General features: G+C 53.0%; 1 protein-coding gene across 1 annotated transcript; it reads left to right on the forward strand.

The window, feature by feature from the left end:
* The first annotated feature begins 732 nt into the window (after positions 1-732).
* RP1L1 (RP1 like 1) lies at positions 733-12,617 on the forward strand. Its single transcript, XM_058549798.1, has 3 exons — positions 733-1,341; positions 5,699-5,840; positions 7,399-12,617. Exons 1-3 carry the CDS (start codon positions 733-735, stop codon positions 12,615-12,617), a joined length of 5,970 nt encoding a protein of 1,989 aa, XP_058405781.1.
* The last annotated feature ends 373 nt before the right edge of the window (positions 12,618-12,990 follow it).

Consider the following 12,990-nt stretch of genomic DNA (forward strand, 5'->3'; position numbering starts at 1 on the left):
CATCTGCCAATCCTCCTCTTTTTGCTGAAGACGACTGGCCCTGGGCTAACATCCATGCCCATCTTCTTCTACTTTATATGGGACGGCGCCACAGCACAGCTTGACAAGCAGTGCGTCAGTGCGCAGTGCGCACCCAGGATCTGAACCGGCGAACCCCGGGCCGCCGCAGCAGAGCGAAAGCACTTAACCGCTTGCGCCACTGGGCCGGGCCCTTGTCCAGTGTTCTTAATGTCACATTACATGGTCTTCTTTTTATTTACCTACATCTTTAGGAGATAAACTCTAAAGTATTCAAAGGAGATCAAGGTGGTAGAAGAGGGTAAGAGAAACAGCCAGAGGAAAGAAAGGAATAAAGATTTATTGATGCTTGCTCTGTGCCAGGTACTCCATATGTGTAACTCGTTTACTCATTATACCCACAATGCAGAGTGGCTGCATTTTACAGGTGGGGTCCATCAAAACACAGATTACATCATTAACCTTCTGGGTCATACAGGTAGTAAGTGGTGGCAGGTGAGACTTGAACTCAGATCTGTTCGATGCCAAATCTTTGGCCTTCCTTCTATTCCATCAAAATGGATTAACCTGCCTCTACATAGCTGAGTGGAGCAAACTTGGGGTGAGCAGGAAGCACCTCTATAACGAAGAGGAGAGAGAAATGCAAAATCCCACGGACTGCTCTCTGACTCTCCTCTTTCTTTGATCGCTTTCAGCTGCCTGGGCCTCCACACCATGAACAGCCCCACAAGAGATGCCCAGGCCCGGAGCCACCGTGAGTGCCTCCTGCCTTCCGTGGCCCGGACCCCCTCTGTCACCCAGATCACACCAGCCAAGAAGATAACCTTCCTCAAGCGAGGGGACCCCCAGTTTTCCGGGGTTCGCCTGGCTGTTCACCAGCGCAACTTCAAGAGCTTCGGTGCTCTGATGGATGAGCTGTCTCAGCGTGTGCCTCTCTCCTTTGGGGTGCGCTCTGTCACCACTCCCCGGGGCCTGCATGGCCTCAGTGCCCTGGAGCAGCTTGAAGACGGTGGCTGCTACCTCTGCTCTGATAAAAAGCCCCCCAAGACCCCTAATGGGCCAGGCCAGCCACAGGGGAGACGCCCCTCTTCTCAGCAGTCACGGGATTATCAAGGCCGGTGTGAGGCTCCGGGAACGTCTTCTTCCTGCAGAGGTCTTAAGGCCCCAAGGAGGATAATGCTGGTTAAGAATGGGGACCCTCTAGTCCAGCAGACAGTGGTTCTCAGTCACAGAAATACGAGGAACCTAACGGCTTTTCTCAGCAAAGCCTCAGATCTTCTGCGCTTTCCTGTGAAGCAGGTGTACACAACCAGTGGGAAAAAGGTAGGCTGTCGGGGTATATTTCCTTAAAAAAGTTCTCTGCACCTCAGATCAAAATACCCATGGAATAGGGAGGTTTTTCTTTAAAAAGAGGTGCTGATTGCCCTGCTACTCATTAGAGGTGAACAGAGTGGAGACATTCGGCCAGTTAATCAAACAAGCCATTGTTTTTATTTTTAGTTCCCATTTAGTGAGCACTTAGTAAGTGCCAGACACTGGGCCTTGTATATTTTCATTATTTCTTATTGAATCCTCTTAATAACCTATCTCAGTGAGAGTTTAGTGCAGGAAACAGAAACTGCTTGAAGTACCTTAGGCAGAAAGTTTAATACAGGGCATTAGGGGGCCTCCAAATCTTTGGAAAGCTGGAGGAAAGGCTCCCAGCATCCTGCAGAAAGCTATACCTCTGCTTGAAGCTACTGTGAGTATGTCAAGAACGCTTCTGTAGTGGCATCTGGGTCTAGCCACTGCTGCCTGAACTGCCACCGCCTCCTGATACCCACACACTTACTTCGCAGAGACAACAGCCGGAAGCAAGAGGAGCTGCTGTCTGCCTCACTTATCTTCCCAGTCTTGACCAAGTGCATCTAATTGATGGAGAACCCAATCTGCAGCCAGCCCCACTGTAAAGAAGGCCTGTGAATGCAATTTTTGCCTTCCCAGGTTCTGCAGAACGTGAACGTACACCATAGGTGGGCAGGATGGAGGATGGGGTTGATTGATTTAACCCACAGTCTCCCCCTAATCTAATCCTATGGCTGTTTAACACCTGTTTACACCATTCTACCAATACTTAAATTTACAAACAGCAGCTGCAGCAGCATTTTCCCACCTAATAACATAGCTATCCCTCCTACCATCAAAACTTATTCACCTTCTCCCCCAAAGTCACATCAGCACTGTACCATCTGTCTTCTAGTTCATTCACAATCCCACCTTGATAGCCTCTGTCTTAAGATGTAACTCTCAAGTCCATGACCACTAAAATACCTTGTGAAAGTAGTAGAGGAAAGCAAAGACAGAGCATAGGAAATTGGTTCATATATACGCCTAGCAGAGCTGTGAGGAAAACTAGGCTTTCTATCGCAAGGCCATTGTTGGTATTAAGTTTCCTTCTACTGTCCATTCCGTGTTCCCTCTGCCCTCTGGCAGCACCTTAGCTGATGGGGTTATGGACCTGGTAGAGTGACTGGACCATTTCCACCATCTAAAGTATGGTGCATTTACCACGTACTGGCATGTGCTACATCATACCTGTGGGCTCTGAGCCCCTGGAGGTCCTTCCTGAGCTGCTGTGGTCTTGTGTTAACTTTTACCACTGAACATGGCAGCCGTAGAAAGCACCCAAGGGGTTCTCTGGGCAATAGATGACTTCCACCCTGACCCCGTTGCATAACGGCGGCCCTATTTCCCCTTGATAATCAGAACCAATCACCCCATCCAACACAGAAACCCCCTTGTCGCGTGTTGGTTCATTGTCACAAGGAGCCCCATATGGCCAAATGACCATCTAAACTTTCAGCTCCACTGACCCACTGTTGTGTCTCCTGGTGGGAACATTTTCCCTAGGATCCTGAGACCTCCAAACTGTAAGAGCCCAAAGTTGCTGGGATGGGAAGCAAAATGTTTGCAGCTAGGTCATGGGTGTAATAGTGAGAGGAGCCACTCTTGTTTCCACCCCTTAATTCCCAGGTATCTGTTGTCTATGGAGAAACAGCACCAAATGTTGGTTGCCAGTTTGGAGCACATATCACATCCTGCAAGACAACACCTCAACATCATAAAGTGATGCCTTCCGTGTCCTCTGGCTATTCTTGAACTAAGAGTTTAGACTTTGAGCTTGCCATTTTCTTTAAGTCAGAGAAGCCAGCCTAATCGATAGTTCTTGTAGTTCTCATCCTCATTTTAAGAGTCTATCATGGCAGCCAGTGATGGTCAAAGACCTGCTCTCAGTAAGCACTGCATTCTACTATCAGAGACGATCATTCAAAACCTGTTTCATCACTTTGAGCCACTGGCTACCAGTGTCCCATTGTAACTAGGTTATCACTGCCTTCAAACCCAACCAGCTCAGATAACTAATCCCAAATTCCCATCCTTGAGGGTCTATTGCCTGCAATCACCTCTGATACCATGCACTGTATAAGTCACGATTCAGTACAGGAAATAGGAACCTTTCCAGGTGTCTTAAGCATGAGGGAATTATACACAGAGAGTTTCATGCTTCAAGATTCATTGAAAGGAGGAGCATATGCTGGGTTCCTGGAAATGATTCCCGGAACATCACAGAATTGACCTATCTGGGTAGATACCTCTAATACATCAAGAAAGTGGGTTGTTGGGGGAATGTCACTGGGATGATGGAGTTCGGTATCACCCCACCATTGCTGTGATCCAGAATGAGGAAGGTGATGTGCCACTACTGTCTGTTGATATCCAGGAAGCCGGTGACTGGGTACTGGAACAATGCCGTGGCTTTTTCCATCTCAGCTGCACCTGCCCCTTTGCACCTTAGACCTTTTTCACTTGTGGCAACAGTAAAAGCAAAAGGAAGAGGGCCTTTCCTTCACTGTCATTTTCCATATCTTATGCAAGTGCATCTAACTGGTGGAAACTATTTCACGGTTAGAACTCTAGCTGCAAGGGAGTCTAGGGAATGTATTTAGAGCTTTCTAAGCTCTGCAGTACTGGAAAGCACACCAGAAAGAGAGTAGAATAGAGGTTGATTAATCTAGGGCACAGCATCCACCACAGAAACTCATGAGGCAGTTAATATGATTATCCCCTCTGTATAGATAAGAAAACTGAGGCACAGAGGTTAAGTAATTTGCTCATAGTTGCATGGTTGGCAAATGATAGAGCCAGCATTAATGATTTCAGACTCATAAGGCAAGAATGCTTATAAATTATGGTGCGTTTACATGTACTAGCATGTGCTACAAGCAGAGTATACAGACAAATAAGACTAGGTCCCTACCTTCCATTAGCTAGTTTAGTGGGTGTGGTGAGAGGGAGAGTGTGGGTACAAAATAAGTTAATTGGAGAAAAAATATTAGCATATTTTCGTATAGACTGACTGCAGTGCTATTAGAGTTTCTGTAAACAAAATGATCTCATTGCTCCCCAGGACAGGCTGTGCCATGATTATCAGTTTGCAGATCCTCAGCTAGATGGACACTCTCAATAATGCTCTTTTTCCCATGGATCCTAGACCTCTGCCTCTTTCTAGGATGGGAGTGTCATTTAGCCTTCAATTCTTTTTTCTTCCTTGGAAAGGTCTGCCTTCCTAGAAGCATGGCTACATCTATAAATTGATAGACTTTGGTCGTGTTTGTATTTTTGCTATGGACTGGAGACCTAAATCAAACAGAAATGCACCTAGTAGTTTGAAACAAACTTCTGATTAACTGGGTTGAAAGATTTGGTGTACAGCAAATTTAATGTTATTATGTGGGGAGAAGATGCAAGAGTTCTCTCCTTTTTCCTTTTCTTGTTAATGAACATACCCTCCTAATTTGAGAAAATGAGAAAGAACAGATTCAGCGCTTTGAAGAAGGAACTAAAGCCCCAAGACTGCTAATTCCAATGCAATGCTATAAATACTGCAAACCCTCAGTATGCAGGGGCCTCGGGGACAGGTGAGATTTCTCTAGAAGCAGGGACCTGTTTCCCAGAACGCAATCCAGCACTGATGTTGCCTGCTCATTTCTCAGCCCAGGATGTCCTGCTGGTGGGCATGGAGATGGCTGGGGAGAAGATGACAGGAGCATCTTGGCAGGAGCCTAGAGAACCATTGGAAGAGACTAGGGGGGAAGGGCCACCTGTGGAGAGAATGGTGCTTTGCCCTTCTCTGCTCCACTAGGGGCAGAAGCAGAGGCAATGGGCTAGGACTGTACTGGAAAACACAGATCACACCCAAGAGAGGACTCTGCCTGGGAAAAGGGCAAGATAGTGAATCAGGTCTCCATATGCAAGCTGGAGGACTGTCTATTCTGGTTGCTTTAAAAAACACATATTCTGGAGGGTGCAAGTGTAGGCAAGAAAGCAGATCAAAGGTTTCTTCAAGTCTTTTCTACCTGACGCATCCAGAATAACCTCTAAACCACAGGCCTCAGACCAGGTGGAGGGAGGAGTGTAGGTAGAGAGGAAGATCATGGTGGTAGGACCTCAGTCCCCAGCTAGTTAAGGAGATATTATGGGAAGTGGGTGGGATCCTTCCCTTGGCTCAGAAATCTGGGGTAAGATGTGCAAACATCAAGAAAGAGCTGGAGTGAGTGGATTCTTCCTCTACCTGTGTCTCCCTGGGCAGGAGGAGGGTTCTGCAGACCAGGCCTGCTGACTCAACACTCTCCTTCTTCAGGTGGACTCTCTGAAGGGTCTGCTGTGTGGCTCCTCAGTGCTAGTGTGTGCTGGTCATGAGTCCTTCAGACCTCTGGCAATGGAAGATGCCAGAAGAAATGGGACTGAAACTTTATCTGGGCAGACTTTAAGGAACAAAAATGGTGAGTTGGTTTTGGAGTCTCCCCAATCTTATTTACACTGGATAGTGGTTCAGCAGGGCTGGGTAGATAACCTTTCTAGATAATTTAGGAAACCTGCCTTGGCCCCGATTCTTGGGCATCCCCGGTGTTTTGGATCTCTCTTGCTTCTTCCTCCTCCTTCTCATCATCACCAACCTTAACTAGGTTGAACATCTGACTGAGTGTGAGAGAGAGGAGTCTGGTATTTAAAGAGAACAGGGATTAGGAGATCTTGACCTCCAAGTTTCTAGGATCTAAAATAAGCTTTATTAAGGACCACGGTGGGCATGACATTATGGAGGCAATGAACCGTGAGTATGTGTCATTTACCTCTTTCAAGAGTCATGACTCTCTTAGGCAACAGTGGGGGCCAAATGGACTGAAAGTAGTGATAATCATCCATCCATCAGTCTCTACATCCAACCGTATATCCATCCAAAAGTCCTACTATGTACCAGGGTATAGGCTTTATTTAAAAATATATATTATTTTAAAAGCACAGTTAACAATTGCAGGATAAATTTTCAGCCAAATTATTGGATTGACAATGTGCAAATTTTGGTAAGCAAATAAAATAATATCCTTTGTGAAAAGCTGTTAAGAAACAACAATGATGATTTCGGTGATTGCTGCACACCAGGTGCTGGAGGTACAAAGACCTATAAGTCACAAAGACCGCCCCCAGGCTCGTTTGGTGCTCATCGAAGAGCCGAGCTTGGCAAAACCTTCTCCTGCCCAGATGGACTCTGGGGGTCTGCTGCTTTACTGACCATAGGCTCAGCCTCCACTAGCGCCTTCCTCTTCCAAAGGGTTAGCTCAGGAGATGAAATGAGAGAGTACTAGGGGCTTCATTCTTTCTTGGGTCCCTTCTGTCTATCCCCAGTGGCCTTTTCATCTCTTTTTCACAGAGAAAAAGAGGGTGCAGGCTTGACTCTCAGGACCTGCTATTGTGTCCAGGTCCTTCCTTACAATCATGTGTCAACCCCAAAGCTTGATAAGTGTTAGGATAATAAATCACCCCTAATAATTGCAAAGCATTTTACAGTTCACAATCAGGGGCATATGCAGCAGCTCATTGATTTTGCTGCCTGTGCTGGGGGTGGGCGTAAGCAGGGCTAGGAGTTAGCTGTGGGTACTGCTGCTCTGCCCACCAACCCTGCTGTCTATCGAGAACCTACTTTGTGCTAGCAACTCCACAGGAAGTTGTATATGCACTGCCATGCATCGTCAAAACAAACCTACCAAATAGATATCATTATTATTATTTTACAGCTCAGAGAAGAGGCTCTGCCAAAAGCTACACAGCTAGGAAATGGCAGAGTTGAGATTAAATTCAGACTTCAAGTTCACCTCACTAGCTGGTTCACAAGCTGCAGACTGTGCATGTTCACTCTAACATGGTTCTGCCCTTACTGTGTGGTTTTGGGGGCGGCAGGGGTGTTTAGGTGGCGAAAGGCTCATGACCAACCTTTATTCTCCTGAAGCTCCCCGGGAGCTCACTGTCTTTTCCTCTTTTCTCTTACTCTTCATTGTGCGCCAGGGAGCTGGGGGCCAAAGGCCAAGCAGAGCGTGATCCACTCGAGGTCCAGGTCGGGCGGCAGGCGATTTTCCTTGCTGTCAGAGAAGTCTGGTCTCGGCGACACCCCGGTGTCCCTGCCTCATACTTGGATGGGCCCTGCTCCTGACAGGCACCCTCAGGACGCGCCTGCCCAGCTTGGCCCGTTGGTGGCGGGTGATGACGTGGAGAAGAAGGTCCACGTGAATGAGGATGGCAGCCTGTCTGTGGAGATGAAAGTGTGCTTCCACCTGCTCGGGGAGGACGTGCTCCAGTGGTCCAGGAGGGTCGGGAGAGCCAGTCCCCTCATGGCAGCCAGAGGGGAGGGCCCTGTCCTGGGGGAGGCAGACTCCCTTCACCGTGTGTGGGAGGGCCACCCTGGGGGCTCCTCAGAACCTGGGGCACGGGGACTAGGGCCCTGCGAGGCAGCATGCCAGGAAACCTCTGACAGAGGCCAGTGGCAGCCAGGGTCCAGATATGAGATCTGGACGAACCCTCTGTACACCTCGCTGGGAGAGGGGGTGGCCTCTCGGAGGAGGACGGGGCTGACCCAGCATTACCACTCCAGGAGCCCCTGGAGCCAGGGGGGCGCCGGCAGGAAAAGAAGCAGCAGGGACAGCATCAGCCTTGCCTCCAGCGACAGGCCCCCCGAAGTCTCTGAGCCAAACTCCTGCTGCTCCAGCTCCCTGGAGGGCAGCGAGGGCAGCTGCGGCCTGCATCCGGCCTCCGGGCCTGCCTCCCAGAGAGGAGCAGGGCGGGAAGCCGGCAGCACACCCCAGGCTGGTGAGGGCCCGGGAGAGGGAGCTGGCCCCGGTCCAGAGGAAGCAGGGCCGGGCCGCAGGGAGCACCATGGCTGCCTGAAACCCAGGACCCAAGGTACTGCAGGGGCTCTTTCTGACTCCTCACCGAGAGCTGGGTCTCACGAGGAGTCCAGTGAGAAGGGTGAGCAGCACCAAGGCCACCCAAGCAGGACGAAGGCCATGACTTCCCGGCGAAAGGCTACCCACGGGGGAGGCTCCTGTTCCCCCACTGTGAGTCCGTCGTCTTTGAGGAATGAGGACCCACAGGCAGAGGAGAGTGGACAGAGCACTGGGTACCCTCGGGCCAGGGGTGGGCCTGGGATGGGGCTGCCCCCAGTTCTAGGCCTTTCTGGCTCTGGGGAGGCTGCAGGAGGCTGTTCCCCACCTTCTCCCCGTGCCTCACCCCTGGGTGGGAGAAGAAAGCAGGAGAGTAGAGCCAGTGCTGTGTCCTCACCCAGCATTTCTGGCCTCAGCCGAGGGGCCCAGAGAGGCCGCCCCAGGCAGCATGGCAACTGCAGGGACACCCACTGCCCGCTCGACTCACCTGAGTCCAGGCAAGTGCCAGGGCCACCCAGCAAAGGCAGGACCTGCCCAGCTAGCCCAACACCACGCCTTTCTGAAAACGCGTCTAGCACCAGGAACCAGGCCTCCCGGGGCCCAGGGCCGCCCCTCTCTGCCTCTCTTCATTCCCAGGACACAAAAGGAGTCAGCAATGCCCCTATTACCCCTGTGAGCAATTCTGACTGTACTTCCAATTTCTACCCTCCATACTCTCCCTCTGCTGAGACTGAAGGGGACCCTGAATTCAGAGCGCATTCACCAGCACCCATACCTTCCAACACATCCGACTCTTTCAGCTCCCAAGCTGGTGAAGTGGGTGAAAAGGCAGGGGGCGACGTCCCCAAGCCTTCCTTGCCTTTGGTTCTGCCAGTCCAGCGGCCTGAGGGAGGGAAGCAGGGAGCCCACGGAGGCGGCTGCTGCTCACAAATCAGCATATCCCCGGTCCCCAGGACCCCCGGTGGTAAGACGCCGGCCCTGCAGGCCTCCCGGGCCCGGGGCCACCAGGGTCCCCTCTCTGAGGCCTGCTTGGTGTGCAGCAGGTACTGTCCCACTCCCCCGAGGGCACAGCCCTCTGTCAAGAAACACCCTACGCACAGCAGCAGCCACAGCGATGGTGACCACAGTGCTGACTGGGGGCCAGGTGGGGGCGAGCGGGGGGAGGAAAAGCTTGACTCGTGCCGCCCACGGCCCCCCAGCTCTCAGTCAGGGACTGCGAGAAGGGGCAGTCCTAGCCTAGGTCCCAGGCCTGGGAGAATGTTCCAAGGGAAGGTTGCTGGTGGAGGGGAATGCCTGGAGGAGCAAGAGGAAGGTGGCGGCATGATGCCGGTCGCTCTGCCTCAAGTCTCGCCAGAAGCTGTGGTCCGCGAATGGCTGAGCAACATCCCGCAGGAGCCCGTGCCCATGAAATACGAGATGGTGGGTGAGAGTACAGAAGTGGCTGCGGACGGCCTGGAAGGCCCCACGGAGGACACTGTTGACAAATGTTCCCCAGAACGCCAGGAAGGGCCAACTCAGGCTGGACAGCCACTCCTGGAAGAGGCCGCCAGTGAGAAAGCAGAACCGGACGGAGCCCTTCCAGTGACTGGAGATGCTGGTCCCGAGTCAGGAGAGGGTCTTCCTGGCAGCAGAGATTCAGAAGCCCCCAAAGAGCCTGGAGCAGGCAAAGGAGCGGCTGTGGACCGTGGTGTGGGCCAGTGTATGCTTCCCCGCAGGGTCTCCGCCTCCATACAGATCATGAAGGCTCTGATGGGCTCCAAGCAGGGCCGGCCCAGCAGCCTGCCCGAAGTGTCCAGCGGGATGGGCAGGAGGCTCAGCCACTCTGCCCAGACCCTCATCGCCTGTCTCGCCAGCCTCCACTTCTTTGATGAAGACGTTGGGTCTCCCGCAGGCAAAGTGAGGTTCATAGACTCACCACGGTACCAGGAGCTCCTGAGCACCTTCCGGGCCCTGTGCCCTGGGTGTGGCCTCCGGCCAGGTGAGCTGGACCCGGGCCTCCAGGAACTTGGCTGGTGCCAGGCTCTGCCGGGCCTCAGGTCCCACGCTGTGACTGAGGATTTCACACCAACGTCGTCATCTGGCGTGGATGTCGGCAGTGGCTCTGGAGGCTCAGGGGAGGGCAGCGGACCCGGTGCTGTGGACTGCGCCCTGGTTCCAGAGAGGACAGAGCTGCCCTTGAAAATCACCTCTGAGGATTTCAGAACCTCAGAGAACCCAGAGGATCTGGAAAACCAACAGCTGAGTGGTTCCAAGGCCTCCTCAAACTCCCAAGGATGGGCTTGTGCCACCAGGAAGGACGGGGGAGAAAGAAACAATGGGGAACAGACATTGGGCAGTAACCTGGACCGAGTAGTTCAAAGCACCATGCAAGAAGAGGGAGTGCAATCAGAGAAAATAAAAGAAGAAGAAGAAAGAGCAGAACTGCAAGAGGCTGTAGAAGGATTTCCAGAAGAGGGAAGAGTCATGGGACAAGAACTGTCAGGGGCTGGCTCTTGGGATGGGGAGGGGACAGGGGAAGATAAGAGCGTGCAGGAAGAGGAAGCAGGAAGAGACCCTGCCTCCGCAGTGCTGCACTCTCCAGAGGGGAGAGAGGAACCGACTGGGCCCCCTAGGAGATTCAGTGAGAGGGACCCAAATGCCAGTGGGAATCAGAGTGGCCCCATAGCTGAGCATGCTTTGGAGAAGCTGCCCAGAGAAGCTGAGGCAGGCCATGAGCAAACCCAGGCCAAGTTCACCCAGGGAGCTGGGGAGAAGGGCACTTCTACGGCCCACAGAGCATCTCTGGACCCCGACGCCCTCTGGGTGTCCACATTGTTGAGGAAGATGGAGATGGTCTTCCTGGGCCACCTCGCCAGTGCCACGGCTGAGCTCCGAGCCCGATGGAGCCTACAGAGCAATGACCTGCTGGACCAGATGGTGGCTGAGCTGCAGCAGGACATGGCCCAGCGGCTCCAAAACAGCACTGAAAAAGAGCTCCGGAAGATCCAGAGCCAGGCCGGGGGGAAGGCGCCGCGGCCGCACAGGGAAGCCATCAGGAGGGAGACGTCACTGCAGACGGAGCAGCGCAGGCATCGCCTCCAGGGCCTGCGCAACCTCTCAGCCTTCACCGAGCAGACCCGACGCTGGGGGCCCCCCTCCCTCTCCCTGGAGGACGTGCCAACCCTCAGCGGAGCCCTGGGGACCTGGCTGGGTAGGGAGGCCGCCGGGGAGGAGTTCTGTCCCTGCGAGGCCTGCATGAAGAAGAAAGTGATTCCTACATCCCCAAAGGACACCACGGGGGTAGCCAGCGCACCTATCAAAGAAGGCTTTGACCTGCAGCAAATTTTGCAGAAGAAGAAAGGAGGCTGTGCTGATGGGGAGACAGCAGAGGCGGCCCCTGAGAAGAGAGGGTTGGAGCCACTTCAGAGGGACCCCTCTGGGACCGGGACTGTCCAGAGAGCTGAGGGAGGCCTGGAGCTGGGGTTAGGCCAGGGCCCTGAGGCGGAGGAAGAGGAGGAGGGTGAGGGCAGCCAGACCCTCGGCAGAAATGAAGATCCCCCAGGAGGAGAAGAGGGTGCAGCTGCTCAGAAGGGAGAAGGGAAAACAGATTCCTGTGTAGGCAGCGACCCCGAGGGAGCAGGGTGGGAGGAGCAGGGCTCCCTCACTGGTGAGGTGAGTGAGAAGGAAGAAAACACGGAGGAGGGCTCTGGGGCTGAGGACTGTTTGGAGGGTGAAGCCTCAGGAGGAGATGACCGAAGTCCAGGAGGACAGCATGACGTTGCCGAAACCGCAGAGGCCCAGGAAGCTGAAGGAGAGGGACAGCCAGAGACAGGAGGAGGAAATCAAGGTGAGAAAGACGGGAGCCCACAGATTGGCCCGGAGCAGGGCCAGTTGGGTGAGGCTTCCGGAAACAGCAGCCCAGGCCAAGAGGGGAGGCCAACGCCACCCCCTGTCCCAGGTGCAGACATGCCCCGCCAAAGGTCAGGCCCCAAAACAGGCCTGTCCTCCTCCAGCACAGCGTCTCCGGGAAACTGCTCTCAGCTCTCTCAGAAAGGCTCTGAAGAAGAGCCTTCAAACGGAGTCATGAGAAGCATTGAAGACAAGTCCAAGAGGGACCCTTGTCCAGAGAGAAAAGTCACAGGCGTGTATCCAGAAAGCTCTACTTCTGAGCAAGAAGGGGCCACCTCGGGCTCAAGGACTCCAGAGCGAGGGACAGATGGAGGTCTGACTCCAAAGCCAGGGGCAGGCGAAGGCTCTGACTTGAAAGCCGAGAAGGTAGTGAAAAGTCTTGCTTTCACAGAGTTGAGGTTTAAAAACCTGACCGCGGACAGGACAGAGGGCTTTGGCCAAGACGACTTAGATTTCTAGACATCCAGCTGCGAGACAGTCATGAATCTGGACCTCTGTTTTTATTAATATTTTGTCTACAAATCTGAGCACTACAAACCTTAGTCCACCGGAGATGTGCAGAGAGCGTGGGAAAGAGCAAGGACTTGCCAAGGACACAGCCACCCCGCACTGTCCCTGAGTTCTCAATTCTGGAGCTTCAGAGGGCCCCGTCCCCTGCACTGCTTGAAGGAGGGTTATCTCAGATCTGCCCTGTTGTCAGAGGTCAGCTAGCCCTTCCACCTGCCTGCTGCACCCCAGAGCGTGGAACTGACTGGAAATGCTCCTGGGGCAGTTTTGTTTTTGTGTTTGCTTTTTGCGAGCAAGTGTTTCTCTCGCCTTTTGCCTATTGATC

Source organism: Diceros bicornis, chromosome 11 (genome assembly GCF_020826845.1).
Source record: "Diceros bicornis minor isolate mBicDic1 chromosome 11, mDicBic1.mat.cur, whole genome shotgun sequence".
Taxonomy (NCBI): Eukaryota; Metazoa; Chordata; class Mammalia; order Perissodactyla; family Rhinocerotidae; genus Diceros; species Diceros bicornis.

What these genes read in the sequence shown, in the direction of transcription:
- RP1L1 (XM_058549798.1), top strand. Translation starts at nt 733, where the DNA reads ATGAACAGCCCCACAAGAGATGCCCAGGCCCGGAGCCACCGTGAGTGC. An exon ending in ACACAACCAGTGGGAAAAAG is followed by an intron (nt 1,342 to 5,698) that starts GTAGGCTGTCGG and finishes CTCCTTCTTCAG; the next exon opens with GTGGACTCTCTGAAGGGTCT. An exon ending in GACTTTAAGGAACAAAAATG is followed by an intron (nt 5,841 to 7,398) that starts GTGAGTTGGTTT and finishes ATTGTGCGCCAG; the next exon opens with GGAGCTGGGGGCCAAAGGCC.